General features: G+C 43.9%; 1 protein-coding gene across 1 annotated transcript; it reads right to left on the bottom strand.

Moving 5' to 3' along the window:
• Window positions 1-901: 901 nt before the first annotated feature.
• On the bottom strand, window positions 902-20,523 carry LGI2 (leucine rich repeat LGI family member 2). Its single transcript, XM_059470195.1, has 8 exons — window positions 20,333-20,523; window positions 20,180-20,251; window positions 17,268-17,339; window positions 14,018-14,089; window positions 13,394-13,465; window positions 12,179-12,348; window positions 7,407-7,571; window positions 902-4,889 (listed from the first exon to the last, which is right to left on the bottom strand). Exons 1-8 carry the CDS (start codon window positions 20,521-20,523, stop codon window positions 4,072-4,074), a joined length of 1,632 nt encoding a protein of 543 aa, XP_059326178.1. The 3' UTR covers window positions 902-4,071.
• Between the last annotated feature and the right edge of the window lie 396 nt (window positions 20,524-20,919).

Below are 20,919 nucleotides of genomic sequence, written 5' to 3'. Positions count from 1 at the left end.
AAAAATGCTTACCTAGCAAGGGCAAAGAAGGCAGGGGAAGGTAGACAAGGAAACAGTGCTGATTTGCAACTGATGTTTGAGCTGTGATGGAATTTCAGTGAACCACACCACAAGGGCTGCTGACTCATAAAAAGGTGGAATACCCAAAAGGAAAGCAATGATCCCAGCAATTGCATCCCATTATGGTATGTCAGACATGTCTTTGATTGCACAAGGCTATAATTAGTTACAGAGAGTTGTGCTGTTTCTGAAGAACAAAGAGGAAAAAAAAGAATTACCCTCTGTCTTAGTGACTAGCAGAATCAATGGACAACACTCAAGGATTGCTTTAAATAAAGTGTATTCACTGCTGATAGATTGGCTTTTTTTTTCAATTTCAGAGTAAATGTCAATGATTCAGTAAAATTTAACAAATCTTAAGATTTTTTTTGCCCAGAGCAAAGATCTGAAAGTCTTGGAAGTAATTTTAGGGGTTGGTTCCTATTTACTCAACACGTAAGAAATCCACTTAAAGTATCTTAAGTATTTTTAAAAATTATTTTGAAAATCAAGATCTCTTTACTTTGTGGTAGGAAAGAACAGCTCAAGAACGAAACTCGCAGCTATAGCTGCGTTACTTACTTGCTAACACTAGATGGGGTGTAAGGAAAGAGTGAAGGGGAGAATCAGGGAACAGCAAAACCTTGGGAGTCCGAAGGTTTTCCTCAGCACAGAAGATTTAACTAATCTGAGCATGGCTTTCTCCACCTAGTCAAAAGCCAAACCCGATCATAAATAGGGACTAAAGGACCCGTTTGCCCACCCTGTCCATTCCTCTGGCAGTGTGGATCCTCACAATCTGGATATTTTAACATGTGTGACACACCACTATTAGTCACATTAACTACATTTTATTCATATATTGAAAGAGTACATACACGTATCAATAGCACAGATTGCATCAGCTCCTCTTTACTAAAAAAAGCTCAATGTATATACAATCTTAAAAGGCTCCTGCTGTAGCTAGTGCTTTTAGATCAATGCTTATATAAACTAATGAACTTTACATAGATTTATGTATTTTAGAATACATTAAAAATTATCAGTGGCATGTTCTGTTATCCTTTTTCACTGTCCTGATGGTCTAACATTTCAATGAATTATGGATATGCATATTTTATTTACTATTCAAAACAATTTCTATTACAGAATATAGGCAATGGAGACAAGCCCGTGGTTGCATTTAGGAAGGCAGAAAGGATTTCCAATGATTAGCAATTTCTGGTTTAATGCCTGCATCCTGCAGCTTTTCCTTGGGAGCAGGAAGAGCAGAACAAGGCTCTTTTTCAGGTTTTTCCTTTGTTTATTCCTATGAAAAGTACCATAACCTTTTCTTAATTCAACCGGTCCTCCCTCTTAGCTGCTTTGGTGTCCTGTGCACGAGCTCAGCAGAGCAGGCAGGCCAGTGTCTGGCTCCAGGCTCTTCCTGAGGCTGGGAGGGATGCTGAGCTGGGCTTTCTGGCCAACCAACACAGCTACTCAACAGAAGCAGCAGCCTGCCCGCAGAATTAATTTCCCTCGCTCTCTCCTGGTCCCATGTGAATGAGCTAGACTCCTGTGCATCACTTTATCCTCTTTATTAAGCCTGTCTCTGCAGATACCATTTTAATTTAATCCAACTTGATAGCCAAGTCTCAAAATCCCCTTGGGTCTAGAAACAGTACAATCTCCTGGCATTCAATACACAAGCCTTTTTCCAGCATCCTCTTGCTTCCCTTCAAGGATCCAATTTCTCTAAACTAGCTTTTCACTCTGACTGATGCCCCTTCCTGAGTGACTAGAACTCACAGTTGAGCCCTAAAAGAAAATGCTGGTGCACTGAGAAATGCCATCCTCATCAGAATATCTAACTCTAGTGAAACCTGCATGCTTGACAGAAAAGCAATACAAAATGCTTTCCCACAACACAGGCTGAATAAACATTTTTTGCCAGCCATATCCACTTTAAAAAGTAAACTGGCAGCATAGTAAGAAGTTGCATTCACTGGCAGACATGAGTATCTTTGTTTTGTCAGATTTGTTAGCCTAATCCTAGGAGAGGTATTGCTAAACCCTACTGCAGAGCATTGGTTTGCATCCACTGAATCACTGGGACTGACACCACACTGGGATTTGGCAGGCAGCACTCAGTATCTCAGAGGGTGGGATGGGCCAGGTGGCCACTGTAGCTAAAAACAAAACCAGGCTGAACATCTCTGCAGGAAAAAAAAAACCCCTAACACATAATTGAAAATCAGGATGAGTTATGTCTCTGACAGGCCAGTAATAACTTCATTTCATAGCAGAGAGGTAAAAGTTGGGGAAGACTGTGACATTCCAGGTCACTGGTAGGTTATGACTCCTCATGGGAGTCCTTATACATAATCCTCTTCTGCAGCACACTCACTTCACACCCTGGATATTGGGAAGCCTGTGAGAACATCTCTGTTTGTGATCATAGGCCATGCTTCACATGTCCAGGGGAAAAATGTGAAACTCACTCAGCAGAAGGATGGAGAGATAGGCCTAAGTATGATGGAATAAAGGAAAGTTTGCTTTGCTCCTCCTGCTTTATGCAAAACCTCCCTATTATCCAAGGCAGCAGTGCAACAGCAAGACTTTATAAAACAACCTAGTAGACTAAGTGGTATGGAAAGTTAAAGAAATATCTTGTGTAATTTAACAAGCAAGAGCTCTGATACAGAATTCTGTTGGGTAAGGGGGGCAAAGACTCTTCCTGGAAGACAGTCCCTTGCTTGTTATCTTGAGAGGCTCTGTGTGCCAGGATTGCCCTGTTGATAATTGAATGGCTTGGTCTGCAACCACCCAAAACAGCAGTGAAGCACAGTCTGTCCACATGCTCCTCTTTAACCTTCAATGGATTGGCAACCTGGCAACAGCCTGGCCTCATCCACTGGAAATCCTTCCTGGAGGCAGGAGCAGCTCTAGTCTGAAACAGCTGCAACAGCTTGGTTTCAATGACTTGGTGATACTGAAGTCACAGTTAGACTTCAGCCAGGAGGAGGATTTCCCAGCTACAACTTTGATGTCCCAAACCTGAGTTTATTGCTAATGAGCTGTGCTGAGTGGGGAAACGCTCAACAATAAATCACCTCACTGAGTACAGAGGAGCTACAGCATGGAGTGCATCAATGTCAATATGTGTTTCATCAAAGCTTAAGCCCTGCTTTCTGGAATGAGAGCTCACAATAGAATAACGTGTTAAACACCCAGAATCTACTGGGAATCATCAGGAAAAGTATGAATTAGGGCAAAATGGAATGGGTACCTGGAATACCTATTAAAACAGAGAGTGGGTGCTACTTGTAGTTGATTTGTTCATGGCATTATGCAGACCTCTGATATTTTCTGTCTGCATTAATTTGTTAAGATCTCAGAGTCCTGAAGAGACACGTTCTTCCTAGCTACCCGTTATTGTGGGCTGGGCTACTTGTTAGGCACAATTTATTGCTGAAAAAAAAGTTAATAATGGTAGAAAAATGTCAATAGACTTTGACTCTCCCTTCAGTTTGCAATGAATTATAATGATGTCTTGGATTTACTGTGAACCAGAAAGAAAGATTTTGAAGAGAGAACTCAGTGTATTCTGGAATGTTCCTCTTTGCTTTTACAATTCATCAGCAACCACGAAGAAGAGGCTCTAAAATTAAAACTTACACTACTAAAATGTTACTTTAGGAGTCAAGATCATTTTTATGATTTGTATGGCTCACTCTTCATTTTCTTTATGAGATGTTCAACTCAAGGGAGTTTTCTGGACTAAATTTAGATCATTTTCTTAGATGTCAACATTAATTCTAATGCACTGCACTCCTCTTTGAATGACTGCAGATTGCAAAGTGTCTTTGAAAAAGGATAAAATGGACATGTCATGCAGTAACCAAGTAAATGCAGTCCCTGATTAATATGCAAGTTTGAAAAGTTCAGAAAATGTCATCATACTCCACAGGTGCACCCTGTTTTTGGAAAGGTCTCTTTTTGTTTTGTTTGTGTATAAATGTCATTCTACATAAATTTCACTCTAGCAGCTTTTCATAAACTCAAGTCAATGATGATATGTTCAAATATTTGAGTGTTCCCTTTAAAACTAGAGGCAAAGAAAAAATCTCTTCGATCTGTTGACACAGCCGTGAAAGATCGTGGTGCTTGCACGTAGATTTCTTTAAATAATCTGAATATCTTCTTTTCACCATCCCACTGGTAAATCTGGGAGAAGGTATAGTCACTTCCCAAGGCTAGGTAATAATTGTTCTTGAAGGAGAAAGGCTGCAGGGTCATGGCTCCTCGGGATGGAAGAGCCTGTATCTCCACGAACTGTTTGCTATTCCATTTCATAACTCTGGAGTCACCAATGAATCTCGTGAGTGTGATGTAAAGGTCATCTTGTATCCTGAAACTCTTCACAGCCAAGACATCTTCCATGTTGGGGATTTCACTGTGTGGGACAAACTTTTTGGAGGCTTTGTTCCACTGGAGTATAATGGGCACCTGGGAACGGCTGGAGAGGATTAGATATGATTTCCCATCAATATCGAGAAACTCAGCATCAGTGTCCCTGAACCACTCGTGAAGAGACTGATACGAATAAAATCCTTTGTTATTCCACTTATACACTGTTGACAAACCGGCTTTAGAGCTATCTGCTATGACAAAAAACATTTCACTATCTATCTCAAAAAGCTCTATATCATTTGGCTTGGAAATGCGAGATACTTCAATATCCTGGAATTTGACAAACTTGGTCCAGCTTTCATCAAACTTGTAAATGTGTGAGCCACCAAAGAGCTGTGCCACCACCACAAAGACTTGGTCACCAACAAGAACGGCTTTACATCCCACTATAGACTGACCTATTGCCCAAAGAGAGAAAACAGAACAACACATGTATTAGCACAGCACAAACCATGCCTTACACCACAGACATTACTACCAAATCACCCCTCGCCTTTTTTTAAACCTGCACCATCTCATAATTTTGTCTTCTGCTACATGCCATCAGAGTCTTTCCAAGCTTTTTGCTTCCCAGTAACTGGAGAGATGACTTGTCCCACCCTGTAATGTGTGCAAGTATGATGCACCATAAAATGCTGATTCCTTTTTATGCAAAATACTTTTTATTTCTCTGTTTGTTCAAACACATGGTCCCTAGTATCCAAAATAATTATGTAAGCTAAATGTAATTATTTAAAAATGACAAGAGTTTTTATTTTGCCATTCATCAGATATCTGAAATTCTCTTATTCTTGTAATGTCTATATTTCCATCTTAACTAGAAGAATGAAATATAGTATATTTTTCTTGCTGCAGAAGGGTTAGAGTCAGCTTTTTGCTACTGCACATAGAAATATTGATGCATCTTGTGGATATATCACCTGACAGCAGGATGAAAAAGATAAATCTAACTCTGTAGTTTGTGTTAGGTATTTTTGAGATTTTGTTAAACTAGAAATATTTAGCAATATTGCAGTTGTCAGATAGATCAGATCAGGTTATGGTCTGTCTTGAGAATGTCAAGTTACACTAAACAAGAACCACGTCAAAAAAGTAACAGACTATTACAATAAGTGTTGTTAGAAGCAGAGAGGAGTTCACAGAGGAATTCCTCTGTGAAGCACACAGTTAAAGTAGAACTATAGCTGCACAAGCTCCCCAGTGCATCCTTGGTCACTCACTACAGGAGATTCACCCTGGCTCCTGTGCTGGTCCCCGACCTGTGGCTCTCAGAGCTGCCTGGGATGCTCTGCCACCCTCTACAGGCAGTGTGGGAGAGCTGGGAGTACCGAGGGGTCTGCAGCACAGCCATGAATGGTCCAGGCTCCTTCTGATCTAACTCACTCCAAACACAAACTCCAGAGGAGCTTTCACCTGTCTTCTTCTGCACAGGACAGCAATGCTTTTCTCTTCATGCTCAGTGTAAAGGCAACCTTGACAGCTAGCTCAGCTCCATAAGCCCATGTTGTAAAGGGCTAAATTTAGACATCCAAATGGCAAGCATATGGTAAGTGGTGAAATTCTCTGTGGAGCTGGCTCCAGAGCTCTACAAAACACTCTTCAGGCTCTGCAGGAGGCTCTTTATGTGCCTGTGTCCCCTGGCAAAAATCAGGCTCACGTACATTTCAGAGTCCTGAGCTCAAGCTCAGACCTTCCAGGAGCAAGCCCTGGGTGTGGAACTAGGACACAAGTCCCTTGCAGAAATGTCTCCTAATCAAATCATTCAGAGGCAGGTAAAATACACCTGGAAGTGTATATCTAGTGTTTGCTATCTTTGCAAATGAGTCAAACTCTCAGTTTAATTTCCAGAGTTTTTCTAGGGCTCAGCTAGCTCTCTCTGGGATGTTGACTTCTCAGTTTACATCCCCAGTACATATTTTACCCTAATCTACCAAAACGCAATGAAACCTTAAAAACCAACATTTTTCATTTCCAAAATTTCCTGACAGAGGAGTAGCATCTTGTAAGATTTTGTTAGTGACACACACACCTGATCTGAGGAGGTAAGTGCTTGCTGCCTTTGTAGAATTCCACCCCAGAGGAGGACACAGCATACTACACGTCTCCCAAAATATAAGGTAAAAAGTAATCAATCACACACAACAAGGACAGGAGGGGAAGGTGTTCCTTTGATAATTTAGCTCCTGAGCATTCAAAACCTCTGGCTTGGAGTATCTGGGAAATCAGGCAGCAGAAAACAGCTTTGAAGACGCTGTCTCTGCTGTCATGGTGCGAGTGAGCGCCACAAGTGTTGGTTAGGGACAGAACGGTTGTTAGAAAATCAGCATTAGAACATCACCTGGCATCCACACAGGCTTTTTGTTTGATCAGTAATCTGGCCAAGATGTTAATTGAGCATATTTGTAAATTGAGAGTAAATGCTGAAGTTTTACAGCACATTTCTTTAGGTAACAATCACAGTTTAAATATTTCTGTCATTTTCAGCTGTCTTCCTGGTCAGCTCACCCTACAAGCATCCTTCAGACCTGTCTCCTCCTACATGGAATAGATTCTTTTTATATTTTGTCTTGCAGGCACTTTGGCAAGAGCAAGTGCTCCTTCAGCTTCTGCTTTAACTTGCTGTGTGACTGAGGCAGTGAATGCTGAGCTGGGCCATGGTGTGACATTCATGGCAAGTGTTTGTGCCTTCAGAAAAATTTACAAGATTGGACAAAAAAGCCTAGTTTGTGTACCACAGTAAGGTTAAATGTGCACATATTAACAAAATGCATTGCTCCATGGAGTCACTCATGTCCAAACATCACTCACTTCAATCAGCCAAATTCAACAGAGATTCAGGACAAAACCAAATAACCTGATCCCATCTACAAATCTTATCCAGTCCATCAGTGAGTGGAATCCCAGGGTTCTTGTACCTGTGATATTGTCGTAACTCCTGAAATTCATTTCAATGTGATCCCACTCCAGCACCATGCAGTTCTCCATGCTGGGCTGTGCAATAGCTACAAACACATCATTCTTTGAGTTGAATGTATCCACTGAAACAGACTGGTAGGGCAAAATCTGGTGGACAACAAAATCTAGAAACATACATTTACAACAGTTAGGATATATCCTTGCTGGAAACACAAAGTGGTCACTGATAAGAATGATGTACACTGAAAAATGAGTGAAATACCCTGGATTTTGTATAACACTATGATGGAAGTAGCAGTACTCATGCTAGGCACACACCAACAGGGAAAGTGTCTCCTGCTTTAGGTATCATGAGCTGTCCTCTGAAAATGTATTTTTCAAGGAAATCAAATATGTAAATAGTGAAATAATTCAGATTTTCCAGCCAGGCTGGCTACTATCAGTGAAATGGAGAAGTCTCTTTCCCCACAGCTGGAAGTTGCTCTCCCATCATGTGAAATGGCCTTGCTAGAATCACATTCAAGCTGAGAGACAGCAACCACCAGCTGAAGTCCAATAACTTCTTAAGTCATGCAAATTTAATCACCAGCAATTTGTGTTATGCTAAACCAGGCAGAAAGTGAAATGATATCTGAAGTTTGCCTGGGGATAACCCCATTTTGCCTAGACCATAGACAAAATGGTGTAATCAAAAACTCAGTTAACATAATGTTTTATGGGGCATTATAATGTAGTTTAGGCATAAAATACAACCAACCTGAAAATTACTATCCAGTGAAAAACTTATACTAGACAATAAGACTGAGAAATTGGAGCAACCTGTAAAGATTAGGAGTGTAACTCCAGAATTAAAGACTTTTTTTCTCAAAAATTTAGTGCCTTTGTAGACTCAATCTGAAAATTCACCCTGGGGTATGTCAGCAGTCACCACAGATCCAGTGTGGGGCAAAGTGAAGAGACTTGGGTCTGAATTTGACATTTGACCAGACAGCTGTGCAAGATCTCTATTATCAGGAAAGAAAAAATGGTGTAGCAGAGCTGACAAAGCACTCAGGTCTAAAATGTGGTCAGAGACTTGCATTGAAGTAATGTATGGATATAGATATGTAGAAAAGGAAAGGCATCTTCCCTATGATGACATTTCTGTGCAGAACCACACACTGCTCTGCTTTTAGCTCCATTTGCTACAAGCCTTCACCATGCACTCCAATGCTGGAAGGGCCTGAGCATCCAGGGATTTTGGTGAAATGGTAATTAAGTCCTCACTCGAGTCCCTTATTTTGGTGCATTATGAAATAATTGCTTCTGAATGAAGAACCCTCTGTTTCTGCATGCTTGAAAGCCTTGCCCTTGAGGAGTTACACTTGTGGAGAATAAAGATAGATGACTACCATTAAACAAACAGAGCAGATTCCACAGCTGTGAAAGAAATGACAGTCTTCATTCTTCGAGGGACTATTATAAATAGAGCTTGGGCTTGGTTCATAAATGCTGGTAGGCAAACAAGAAAGTTATCTTCATTCTCACTGGGAAACTAAAAGGGCTGGGAAAACTGACACTGAAGTATGCAAAAAGTAAAAGTAACTGACCAGCTATAAAAGGATGAAGCAGGAGCAGATATAGTCACACAAAATAAAAATATTTTTTTAAATCTTGAAGAAAAAAACCCCAGAAAACTAATCCTGAAAAGACAGCTCTTGAAATCTGAACAGTTGTGAAACCCTTTGGGGGAATCTGTGAATTGAAACAAACCAGTCTGTATGTGAAAATGGGTAGGGAAATCATTTGTAATCAGTAAAAAGCAATAAATGCTGGTTTTAGCACCAGCTGGGAATACCAGGCTGTAATGTAAGAGAGGGTTACACAGGGAAAGTTGCCACCACATCAGGGTTGAAAAAAATTCTAATACAGTAAATACAGGACTGGGAGAGGAGCCCTTTTCCAAAATCTTTCTTTTTTAAGCCGGATCCCCTGGATGGGAGAGGGCAGAGGACACAGCCCCTGCCTTCCCCCTGTGCTGCTGGCTGCATGAGCTGTCCCTCCCTGCCTCCCACCCAATGCACAGCTTTGCTCTCCCTGTCTCAAGAAATGTGTTTTTCATGTTGTTTTCTGCTGGCTGGGGGTGTCTCCGTGTCCTGCAGTCACTTATTGCACCTCTGCTCCCTCTGTGGTTGAACTGGCATCATGGTGTCACAGGTGAGGGGCCCAACACTTTTATTGGGATGATTTTCCTTCTGGCAGCCCTTGCTCAGGCTGATGCCAGCGCACAGGAGCACTGATGCCAGCACAGGAGAGGAGGAGAGTGCAGGGAACATCACAGGACACCAAGGAAAAATGAAAGCGACGGTCTGTTGGGGCAGCTGCTCCCAAACTGTATCCTGCCATTCAGTCCCACTCTCCTCACACCCCTCCTTCCCTGCAGTGGACACTTCTGCTCCAGGTGAGGCCACCCAGGGCCTGGGTGTGCCAGCAGGGAGTGTTACCCATCCCTTCCTTCTCCCAGCACAGGAGATCTCCAGCACAGGAGCAAGAATGGAGCAGTACCTATTAATATGCAAACTACCTCCCTTCCAGACAGCAGGGAAAGAGAAGACCAGCTCCAGAAGACAATCCCAGCTAGGTAAAGAAAGGGGAAACAAGCTTCCAAAGCTCAGTGAGATGATCCCTGCCTGCAGGTCAGGGCAAAGCAGGTCCCAGGCATGCACATGGCCAGTTTCCAGTGTTTGCAGTGGCTGTGGGAGCCCAAGGCCTGTTTTCCAGTCTCCTGAAAGTGAGCTACATGTTCCCCTGTGGTGCTCACAGCCACAGGACAGCCCCCTCACACACTGCTGAGGAAAAAAGACAAGAAATGAAGGGAAATGGCTTAACCTGCTTCCATGATGCAAGCACTGAGAAATGGAAAAGACAGATGCTATCACAAAAAGAGTTAAAATGCAGGTCACCAATACTGTCAATCACTTTCTCTGTGAAGAAGTAACAGGACCATTTTGTTCCTTGCCTTTTTATTTTAAGTTTGGCAGCACCTCTTTCCATCTCTCCTGTTACCATTGCAAACTGCAATGGTACCAAAGCAAACTGCTTTTTTACTACATCCTGCATCCAGCCATGCCCGACACAGAGTACTGGAGACCAGAAATGATGGAAAGTCTGATCCCAGCTGGCAAAGGAGGGAAATGCTATACTAAAGACTGACATGAATGAAAGAGTTTTGCAGAGTCCTGCCCACCACTGACTGGGAAGGGAGAATACACCTACAGTGTGTATTCTAAGCCTGTGACTAATCTATCCTAAGGAAGGAATATGGGTGTATTTACACTCCCTTTGCATCTGGGGGAGGCAATAGCAGAGAGGGAGAAAACAGCAGTGGCCTGACACCACAAACCACCAAGGTCATAGAACAGAGTGTGACAGCCACACGCTGTGCTGTGGGCATTTGAGCAAATATTCAGCTGGGCAGTCCTTGCCCCATGGAATGCCTTCAGTTCCCAAAAGCTCTGCAGCATGTTGAGTTAGATTTATGCTTGGTGTAATTTCACTTACAGCAGACAAAGGGACAATGGAACAACACTTTTTTCCTGGAGCAACTTTGCAGTGTCTAGGTACAAAAAGGTGACAGAGGGCTGGTAGGTCAGGGTAGGTTTGAGGATTGGGTAATGCTCTCTCTTGTGCACTGTTAGTGCTACACAGTGGCTTAAACCAGACTGAAATGAAACAAAGCTCCTTTTACTTTGCATTGTTGTGTCTCAGTGATTCAGCAGATGTAGGAATTGTAACTTTGGTGCTGTTCTAAACTTCATTGCTCTCCTGTGTTTGACATCCTTTCATGTAGCAGGTTATTGCACTTTACCTCTACTGCTCTTCTGACATAATTTTGAATTCTCAGTTCATTCTCTTTTCCTTCACATATTACCATCAAAGCACCTTTCATACCTTTCCCTGAAATTTCATTTTACATTACTAGTAATCACCTTTTCTCTTGTCTTTTAATAATAATGACTGACTTGATGACAGATGAGAACTTGCACACCTTTGATATGACTGTCTAGAAAAATGGCAGAGCGCTGACATCCCATTCAAAGAAGATGAAAAACAATACCCATGGCTGATATTTCCAGTTATATGATGTGACTACATTTAAAGATAGGTAACTGCAGCAGTTTTGGGATAAAATATAAGCATAATCACATGCAAATTTCTCTTTGCTCCCTTCAGCATGCTTTACATTACCTTAAAAAATAAAAAATCAAGATCCTATGCAAGACAGTAGTCAGAATATTATTGGACTTTTCAACTTAATGGAGTTCTGTGAAGAACTTCTGGCACTATTGCCACCATCTTTGACGCTAATAAATAATGATTTATCAAATAAAGATAACAGCTATAGCCACATTTTTGAACTTATTTTCATTGCTTTCTGTGAAATACAGAGATTTTGGGAAGCTTATCTGCCATAACTCTATGGCTTTATTCCAGATAATAGAAAGCATTCTGTGATGAAAATTAAGCCACAAATTGAGTCATAATCAAGTCTTTTGGAATATGAATAGGCAGAGCTCTTCTCCCATTATCACTTAATCCAAATAAAAACTCAGCACATGCTTTGGCATCTAAATGTGATTTTCCCATTTTGTAACTTGTTCTAGTACTTGGAAGTGCTTTGTATGTAACCCTTTCCTCCCCCCAGGTCATGCTTTTAGAAGTGAAAGGGTATCATCCAAACTTCTGATATTTAACCATTTGTAGTGTGCTTAGAAATATACATTCTGAATACCTGTAGTGGTGCATTCATAATCAAAACTTGTCACATCATTTAACTTCTTATCCTGATATTCTGCTGGACCAATACACAGGACATCAGAAACAGTGGAATTTGTCATCTTTAACCACAAAAACAACCACTTGGCTTTGCAGTCACACTCAAATTTATTTCCCCTTAAATCTCTAAAAAAACACACAGAAATAAAGATATTTGAAAAGGTTTATAGCAATATGAGTACTACAGAACTGTCATCACCTTGACATGCTGAATTTCAAAATATCTGAATATCCTTGAATTGTTCTGAACTGAAAACAGGGAATTTTAAGTTTTATCTGGACTCCTTTATCATGAGCTCTCTTTCACTGGGCTTTTTGAAAAACCATCGCATTGTATGGTCATCTATAATCATAGTAATGGAGCACTGTGTGATTCATGTTAAAGTTACTTTTTTGGTAAGCTTTCCTAGGATGAGGACTGTAGTGTGTTACATCCTGATGTTCAGGTTGTCTGCTGCAGGCCTCCTTTGCACCATTCACCACTGACACAGAGAATTCCCCTTCCTTCACTGAACTGTCCCAGTGCTGCTGCTTGACAGAGCAGCCTTGCAGACATAAAATACAGATGGAAGACTTGCATTTTTGGAGTTGATGCTGAGGTAGAGTCAATTTAGCTTCTTCCTGCTCATGTATGTGCAATTTCAGCACTGTACTTGTTCTTTGATCCTTGGCAATTTCTGTAGCTTAAGATTTTACTGTGCTGTTTGAAAGAGCCAGGCCAAAAATAGGGGAATCCTAGTTACACAGGGAAATGCTGATAGAATGTCAGCAAGGTGCTACAACTGCACAGAACAAGGAAAAGAAGCTTTTTTTTTTAATTAATCCCTTGTACTAAAATAATCTCAGGGAATATGTAACAATAATAGGAAAATATGTTCAGAGAAACTGTCATTTTAAAATTCACTGTCTCTCTGTCTCTAAAACACAATTTACAAGACAGCAGGAAGAAGTACAATAACACAAACTATGTACAGCATCACGAGAAGCAGCAGTGATTTAAGAAATAGCAGTTACTTTAGGAGAGTCTATCAAGCAAACAATTATACAATGAAAAACAGCTAGAACAAAAAAATACACTTTCTGTGTAGATACCGGATACAGCACCACATACCCAGAACCTAAAACTGAGAGCAAGAGTGACAGAAGCAGTAGAAAGATTCTCATTACTTACAGTTCAATTAAAGAATCTAAATCACTGAAGACATCCCTTGGCAAAGCTTTGAGGTGGTTATTTGCCAACGAACTAGAAAAGAAAATGAGAGTTTGTACCATTGCTATCTCTTACCTTGCAATTCTTACCAAGTTTGAACTCACAGGTTGTTAATTATCCAGTGCTGTCCAGCCACTGGCACTGTTAGAAGTTACCAGGAACAGGCATTAATTATTCTCATTCAAGAATGGAGATTGCTTGAAGTTCACATGAAAGTAAAATATTTCAAACCTTTTATTTTTTTCCCAGGTGCAAATGTAACCCACAGAGCAATCACTGAGCACACTGGAGGGAAGCAGGAATGTTAATCATGAGTAGGCAGTGTGGTACCAGCCCAGCACTGGGGGTACCAGGGGCACCCCAGACCCAGCTGTGCCTGCTCACAGGCAGCCCAACATGTGGCAGTGCTGCCCAGGCAAGAATTGCTCCAAGGCTGGTTCGTAATTTATGGAAAGCATGTTGTTGACAGCAGGAGGAAGCTGACACAGAGGGAAGAGAAGTTTTATGTGTAGCAGGAAAACCAGTGGTCTCCCAGGAGAGTTTTGTTCAATTAGAAATTACTTTATCAAATGTTAAATAACTTACAGATGAGTCAGGTCACGAAGGCCACGAAATGCATTTCTTGAAATGGTTTCGATTTTGTTTCCTTCAATAAATCTAGGCCCAAAAAAAAGTATTTTAAAATACTTTAAGTAACATTATTATTAGCATCACTGTGCTTTAAGCTATGGTTGCCAGATGCAGCATATTTCTGGGCAGCTCCTTCAGACTGAAAGGTGGGAAGTCTCAGTGGAGCTGCTCATGTTCCCTTTTCCCCTTTCCTTGGGCAGGCTGCAAGGAACAATGCAAGTACCTGGCATCACAAGGGATGGCACATGACCCAACTGCCCAGCAGAAATGGAATAAAGTGAACAAGGCAAAAAAAAAAAATCCTCTCTTGGTAATCCTCTCAGGATGTGTTGTGCGAGGCAAGAGTCCTGTGTAAGAGAACTTACACAGGAGAACATCCTGAGGCAGAAACTAAAGTCCTACCTTCCCCTCTCCCAGATCAGCAGCATTTTCAAAGCAGCAGGCAGCACAGAGGTGCCAGGGCTGCCCAGGCTGCAGAGCTGCTCTGCTGGGTCCTGCTCCCATGGCTGTATGTGCACGCTCAGTGCCACCTCCGTGCCCACACAGCCCTGACTTGAACTGCACACGTTTGACCCCCACACAAACAGCAGGACCACTGCCTTGGCTCAGTTCTGGCTGCCACAGTTCAGCTCTGTCCAGCTGGGACATCTCCCCTGCAGGCTGCCAGCTGCACACCAGTCCCCCTGTGCACTGGGGGAATAATGCCAGGCACATATCGATTCCAGCAGCACCCTGCTCCTCCTGACTCCTGCACGTCAGCTTTTCAGTAAAGAGCTGATATTTGAGCATCTTGACCCCTGAGCACTTGAGGACACATCCCCAAATACACCATGATCCCTGCAAAGTGATTGCAGCCAGGTGGCCATCAAGATATTGCATGGTACAGCTATACCTGGATGAAGAGAACTGTATGCTGACTTTATGAAAGGCTTATGAGATGAAAGTGCCTTCCTTATTCCTAAGCTCTGTTTGCCCTGCAGAGAAGTTAGAGGGAAAATGCTATGATACAAGGTCTCTTCTCAAGAAAGTGATAATGGGATGCAGGAGATGACAAGTGCTCCTGGTTCTGCAGTTTAGGTGTAGGAAATATCCTTCATGAAGTGACTGGGACCCTGACTGCAGGCAAAGGGTGCAGATGAGAAAGTGTTGTGTCTGCATGGGAGATGTCAGAGGCAGGTCTGCCCTTCAGGGCTGTGTGGAGCCCCAAATTCAATCCACACGAGCAGAAAGCCACCCTGCCTCCTGACACCCTCACTGGCAGCTGGCATCCCTGCACAGCACCAGCTCAGCGATCCATGCAAATAAACAAGGCTACACTGCTGCAAGCTGGGAGTCAGGAATTTGCCAGGTTCTTGAATCACCAAGCCTGGTCTCCAAGAGATGGTGCTCTGGGAATTCCAGTCAGTTCACCAGCAAAGCTCTCATCTTTATCAGACCTGCCTTACCCAGACTGTACAGAGTCAGTTTCAGGGGGCACTGAATGCCATTATGAGAGCTGCAAGAGCAGCAGGACACAGCTGGAGATCTGTTATCTATATATAGGTACCAGCTGTGGGTGCTCCCCAGCTGCTCTTTGGCCAGAGACTTTGGCTTTGTACACACAGACCCTTGCCATTCCTGTTTGTCAGTGAGGTTTCCTTCTTGTCTACAAAGTCTGGTCCTGGTAACTAAGAGACATGAGTTATGGAAGCTGTACTGGTTATACTGGCTGCATGGCCAAAGAAACAAATCACAGAGAAAGGCCACTCACAGCCAGCTCCCAAAAGGTGGAGGGGTGATTTGCTGGGAAGAAGAAAAGCTCTATGGAATTGGCAGAAAAGGCAACCACAACCATTAACTGAGACCACTTGTTAAGCTGCTAAAAGAATTTGAAACTCTAAGGCTTTACCAGTCTTCATCCTGCTCCCTGGCTGGCAGCTGGTGGTCAGGAACAGAGATTTGCCCTCTGGCCCTCTGAGGAGGGCAGGGTGTTTCATTCAGAAGGGATCTGGTTGCAGTGACCAGTACAACCACCACGATGTGTGCTATGCTGCCAGGACAAACCCATCAGCACTGTAAAGCAGGCTGCTAATGGTACAACAGAAAATGGTTTCCTCCTTTTTACAAACTACTGCAAATAATTTTTTCACTGTAGACACAAGGAAAAGAGAATGCTTAGATAACTTGCTATCTCTGAAAAATCCAGATGTAGCTGAATAATGGATTTTAGCATATACCATTTACCATTATCTGCAAATTCCATTGTTGGCTACTCCACATGCACCAGACTATTAACCCTGAATACACCCCATCATAATATCTATTTGCCTTCAAGATTTAACAAGAGTCAGTTTTATGAGCATTGGTCTTTCTGTAAAAAGGACAAATGTTTTCCACAGCTACATTTCAGCTTGGAAAGGTGGGTGGAATGAGCATTTTTTTCAGGTCGTACTCATAGTTTCAAACACACCAGGTCATACTGAGTAACACAGAGAAATGTTGTCCTTTGGAGTGTGAAGGAAGGACAGCCTTGCACCAGGGCTAATACTTTTTTTAAAAAGAAAAAAGGGTGAACTAAAAATAAAAAAAAAATAAGGACCAGAAAAAGAATGTAAAAATCAACTAAGTGAATGATATAAGCAAAAGGAGAGTTAAATAATTTAAAATAATAATATAAATAATTACAATAATTTCTATTATATGAAATGTATGTTTACATATTTGTGTATTTATAATTAATTACATAAAGATAAATTCTATGGGCATTAAATAGGGTATCAGGAAAAAGGCAAAGTAGGAGACAAAAGCTGGGAGAAGAGAAGCAGCATCAGGGTTGTTCAGGGCAGTACACCAATATTCTGCAATTCCTGCTCAGGCTGCCCATAGGTGAGAACAGGCTGCTCCACCTCTTGCCTAAGATTCAAATCCCCTTGACAGGGGTGGCACTATTCTGGAAAACCCAGGCAAGTTCTTGCTAAGCAATGCCTTTTTGGTGTGCTGTAATGGCACACAGATACTTGGTATTGAAGGCATCTTTTAAAAATGCACTGTAACACCTGAAAAAGAATTTGTAACACCATAAAGAATTTGTGCACAGGAGTGGAACATAAATCCTTCAGCTCCCCTGCTCTTGGGAATAACAGTAAAGACCAAGACTCTGCAGCAGGAGTCTTGGCAACTTATCAAAACATCTTTATTTATAAAGGACATAAAATACCAAACTTACAGGTATTCTAGATGGAAGAGACCAGCAAAGGCATCATCTCGTATAACAGTGAAGGAGTTGGAGTTCAGCAAGCTGAAAATGGAGAGCAGGCATTAGGAAAGCACATTAAAACTTGACACATTGGATTATGCCTGTTGTGTTTATTGCCCATGACCAAACTAATCTTACTGACCTGAGCTCATATCACCCCCCCAATGCAGCACACATAAAATACTGTGGAATGGTCTATTGAAAAAAATTAAAGGCATTACACGATGGTAGTTAATGTCCACTACTCCCCAGGAAAAATGTGCCATTGACCTTGGCTCAATGTAACCTGGTCCTCAACTCAATGGTCCACTGAGCAGAACAAGCCATCATTAGATGGCAGGTCTGCTGATTGTGGCTCATCACCCCTCCAGCCCCACTGACAACCTCTAAGGGTCCACCTGAGCAGCACCCTCAGCTCCCAAGCACCAGCTCTCATTTCTGCAGCCTCTCTGGGCCAGCACTCACTCACTCCATGCCCCAGGGGGATGCTCTGAGCCTGACCTGCAGACAGGGTACAGCCTGCAGCCTGGGAGGACAGCAGCCAGTCTGGCAGCTGGAACCACAGACATGTCCAAAGCACCGAGACAGAGAATCCAGCTGCAGTGCTGCCTCCTCCAGGCGCTGCCTTGCCCTACTCCTGTGTGAACTTCAGGGACAAACATGTCAGAGCTGCACCAGAGAGGCTGTCACCTGAGCCAGCACAACAGAGCCAGGGAGAAGGAGGTGATGGAGGCTTTGCCAGCAAACTTCATTCCTCATTGTATTAATTCCCAACAGTGGACAATCTCCAAAGGTTGATGTTCAAAGGCAGAGAGGGCAATTGCCTTTCAAGAAAACAATAAAACTTCTAGTTTGTTCTAAAATATTAACTCTACTCAGAAGAAATAATTTTTGGAAAATCTCAGAGCTTTCCCTATGAATGAATATGTCTGCACTAATTGCTTTATTAGAGCAACTGATTAATCTTCCTTTTGTATGGTTTTAGGCATTTTACTAAAATTAATTTAGAAGACTAATGAACATGAAATGCAAACTTTCCCTGTGATCCCTGGATATTATGCTAATACTAGACAAATGCTCCTTAAATTATCCCAAAGAAATCTGACAGAGATGAAGACCACCATCAAAAATAAATCCTTGCATTACTATTTTTACCATGATTACTGCCACAGAAAACATTGTCCTGAGGTGCCCATGTGCTCAGTTATGCATGCAGCTCTTTGTTATTAGTTATTTTTTCTCATGTTTTAAGGAAAAAGTTAAAAATTACATTAACAACAGAATTTTTGAGTGCCTGAGGTGGTGGTTACCACCTCATTCTCCTACATCTGACTTACCACATAAAGTGACATGAGCAACTTCTGCCTTCCTCAACAACCCACCTCTGCCCCGCCACCCTACTCACCCCAACATCTCCAGAAAATCTGCTGCAGCTAAGGAAAAGGGACAATCTTCATCTGCTCTTCCTCCCTTTTCCTAGTACCACCATCCAAACCAAGGTAGCTTCCCCCCATCTCTAATTTTCCACCCACAGAATTTTCACCACAGAAATCCATGGATTTCTCCCTTTCCTTCTCAGCTGGCACAGGTCACTGTTTGCCACCATTTATTGGTGGGCAAGGTCCTCGTGCCCTCTGCTGGGGCCTCAGTGCTGACCCCCAGCTCTCACAGAAACTTGGTTTTGGGAACAGTTTCACACTAAAGGAGGTGAAGGCTTTTACCCCTTGCTTTGCCCACTTCCCCCCGGCTTTTTGCATGGAGTGCTGCTCCTCTCAGAAGAAGACAGGCCTTTGAGTCAAAGGAGATGGGGAGCCCAAGGAGAGGAGCCTCAGCTGCCAGACACCTTTAGAGAGGTGTCTACCTCCTGCTACGAGCAGTTTTAACATCTAGTTATGTGGCGAGCACTGAGCCTGGGTTTCTGGCAGGCTTTGGATCTTTTTGCTGAGTTTTTCTTTGCAGTGTATCTGTGCCTGGGGGGTCAGTCAGTCCTATGGGGTGGAGGTGTGGAGGACCTGCCTGGTGTCAGGCATTCCGGACAGGCTGCACTGGGCTGGACAGGACGCAGGCTGCTGCTCAGCCTTGCTGCAGACTGCCAGAGAACTGAGTACCCAGGCTCCCCAGGGGGCTGTACCGCAGTCTGTATCTTCCCTGCTGCCTCCCAGGACAGCTAAATTAAGCAAGTTTGCTCAAGCTCCTGGAACAGGAGGCACACACCTAACTGCAACATGGGCACGACCAAGCAGCTGGCCTGGGTCAGGAAGGAGGGATGGATGGCTGCTAAGTGCTGGGAGCTGGAGTGCTGTCTCCTGGACAGAGGAGCGCTGGCTCAGAAGGCATCTGAGGGGCCACCCTCCAAGTGGCACAATGAGTCGTGCTGCAGACAGCACCAGCACTGCACACACAGAGGATTGATTCCCTCTGAAGTGTGTCCTGGCAGCCTCTGCTCACCCCATCGTGCCCGCTGTGTCACAAAACCAGTGCAAGACTCCTGGGCACAAAGTGAGCAGGAGTGAGAGCCACCACCACATAACTCTGGAGGACAAAACTCAGCCTTAAACTTACTAAAGCTGAAGTTAAAAAAAAAAAAAAAAAGGAAAGAGGAACTTAGGGCATCATAAAATATTTTCCCCTCCTTCAGTAACTAAATACACATTTTATGAAGTGGTTTCTGAGCAGAAAATGCATTCCTGAGCAGAAATGTTATGAAACAGCAGCTATACTGGGGGACTGTGCGAGCTGTCTTCTCCCGTTTTCTCCCTTTCTACAAGAGAGGGGGAACTCTATCCAGGAGAGACGGAGAGGCTCTATGCTTAAAGGGACTCTATTTAGGAGGAAGGGGTGAAGTGCTACTTGGCCGTGCTCCTTCCCAGTGCCATACTTACAGCAGCTGCAGGGAGGGCAGGTGGGAAAACATCCTGTCCTTCACTTCGGAGAAGGTCCCGTTGACCAGGCTCCTGGAAAAGAGATGCCCCCATGAGGCGGGAGCGCCCCGCAGCCCCGGCCGCCCGTCTCTCCCGTTCGGGCCCCGCACTCACAGGGAGCCCAGGCCGGCGGGCAGGCTGCGCGGCGCCCCCGCGGCCCCCACGCACAGCGCCGACTCCCGCCAGCAGCTGCAGGGCGGCCCGCAGCGCGGCGGGCGGCGCGGGGCGGCGGGCGGCGGCAGCGCCAGCAGGGCGGCGGCGGCGGCGGCGCAGAGCGCGGGCAGGAGCCGCAGCGGCACCGCCATCGCTCCCCGCCCGCACCGCCGCTGCCCGCCGGCCGCTCCCGCCGCGCCCTGACATCAGCGCGGCGCCGCCTCCGCTGCGGCGCCGGGACGCGGAGCGGGGAGGGAGGGAGGGAGGGAGGGAGGGGGCACCCGCGGGCGGGGCGAGGCGAGCGCGGCCGGGGCACCGAGCCCTCCGCTCCCCAGGAACAGAGGCAAAGCGCCCGCGGGAGGCCCCGCTGGTAGCGCCAGAGTGATGCTCCCCCCGATTTCCTGGGCTAGCATCAGAGGTGCTGGAGCGTGTCCAGAAAAGGACAGCGAAGCTGCTGAAGGGTTTGGAGCACCAGTCCTACGAGGAGAGGCTGAGAGAGCTGGGATTTAGCCCCGAGAAAAGGAGGCTCAGGGTGGGATTTATTGCTC

This window comes from Ammospiza nelsoni, chromosome 4 (assembly GCF_027579445.1).
Source record: "Ammospiza nelsoni isolate bAmmNel1 chromosome 4, bAmmNel1.pri, whole genome shotgun sequence".
In the NCBI taxonomy this organism is placed as follows: Eukaryota; Metazoa; Chordata; class Aves; order Passeriformes; family Passerellidae; genus Ammospiza; species Ammospiza nelsoni.
Note: the sequence above shows the minus strand (reverse complement) of the source record. Positions and strands in the feature narration are given on the sequence as shown.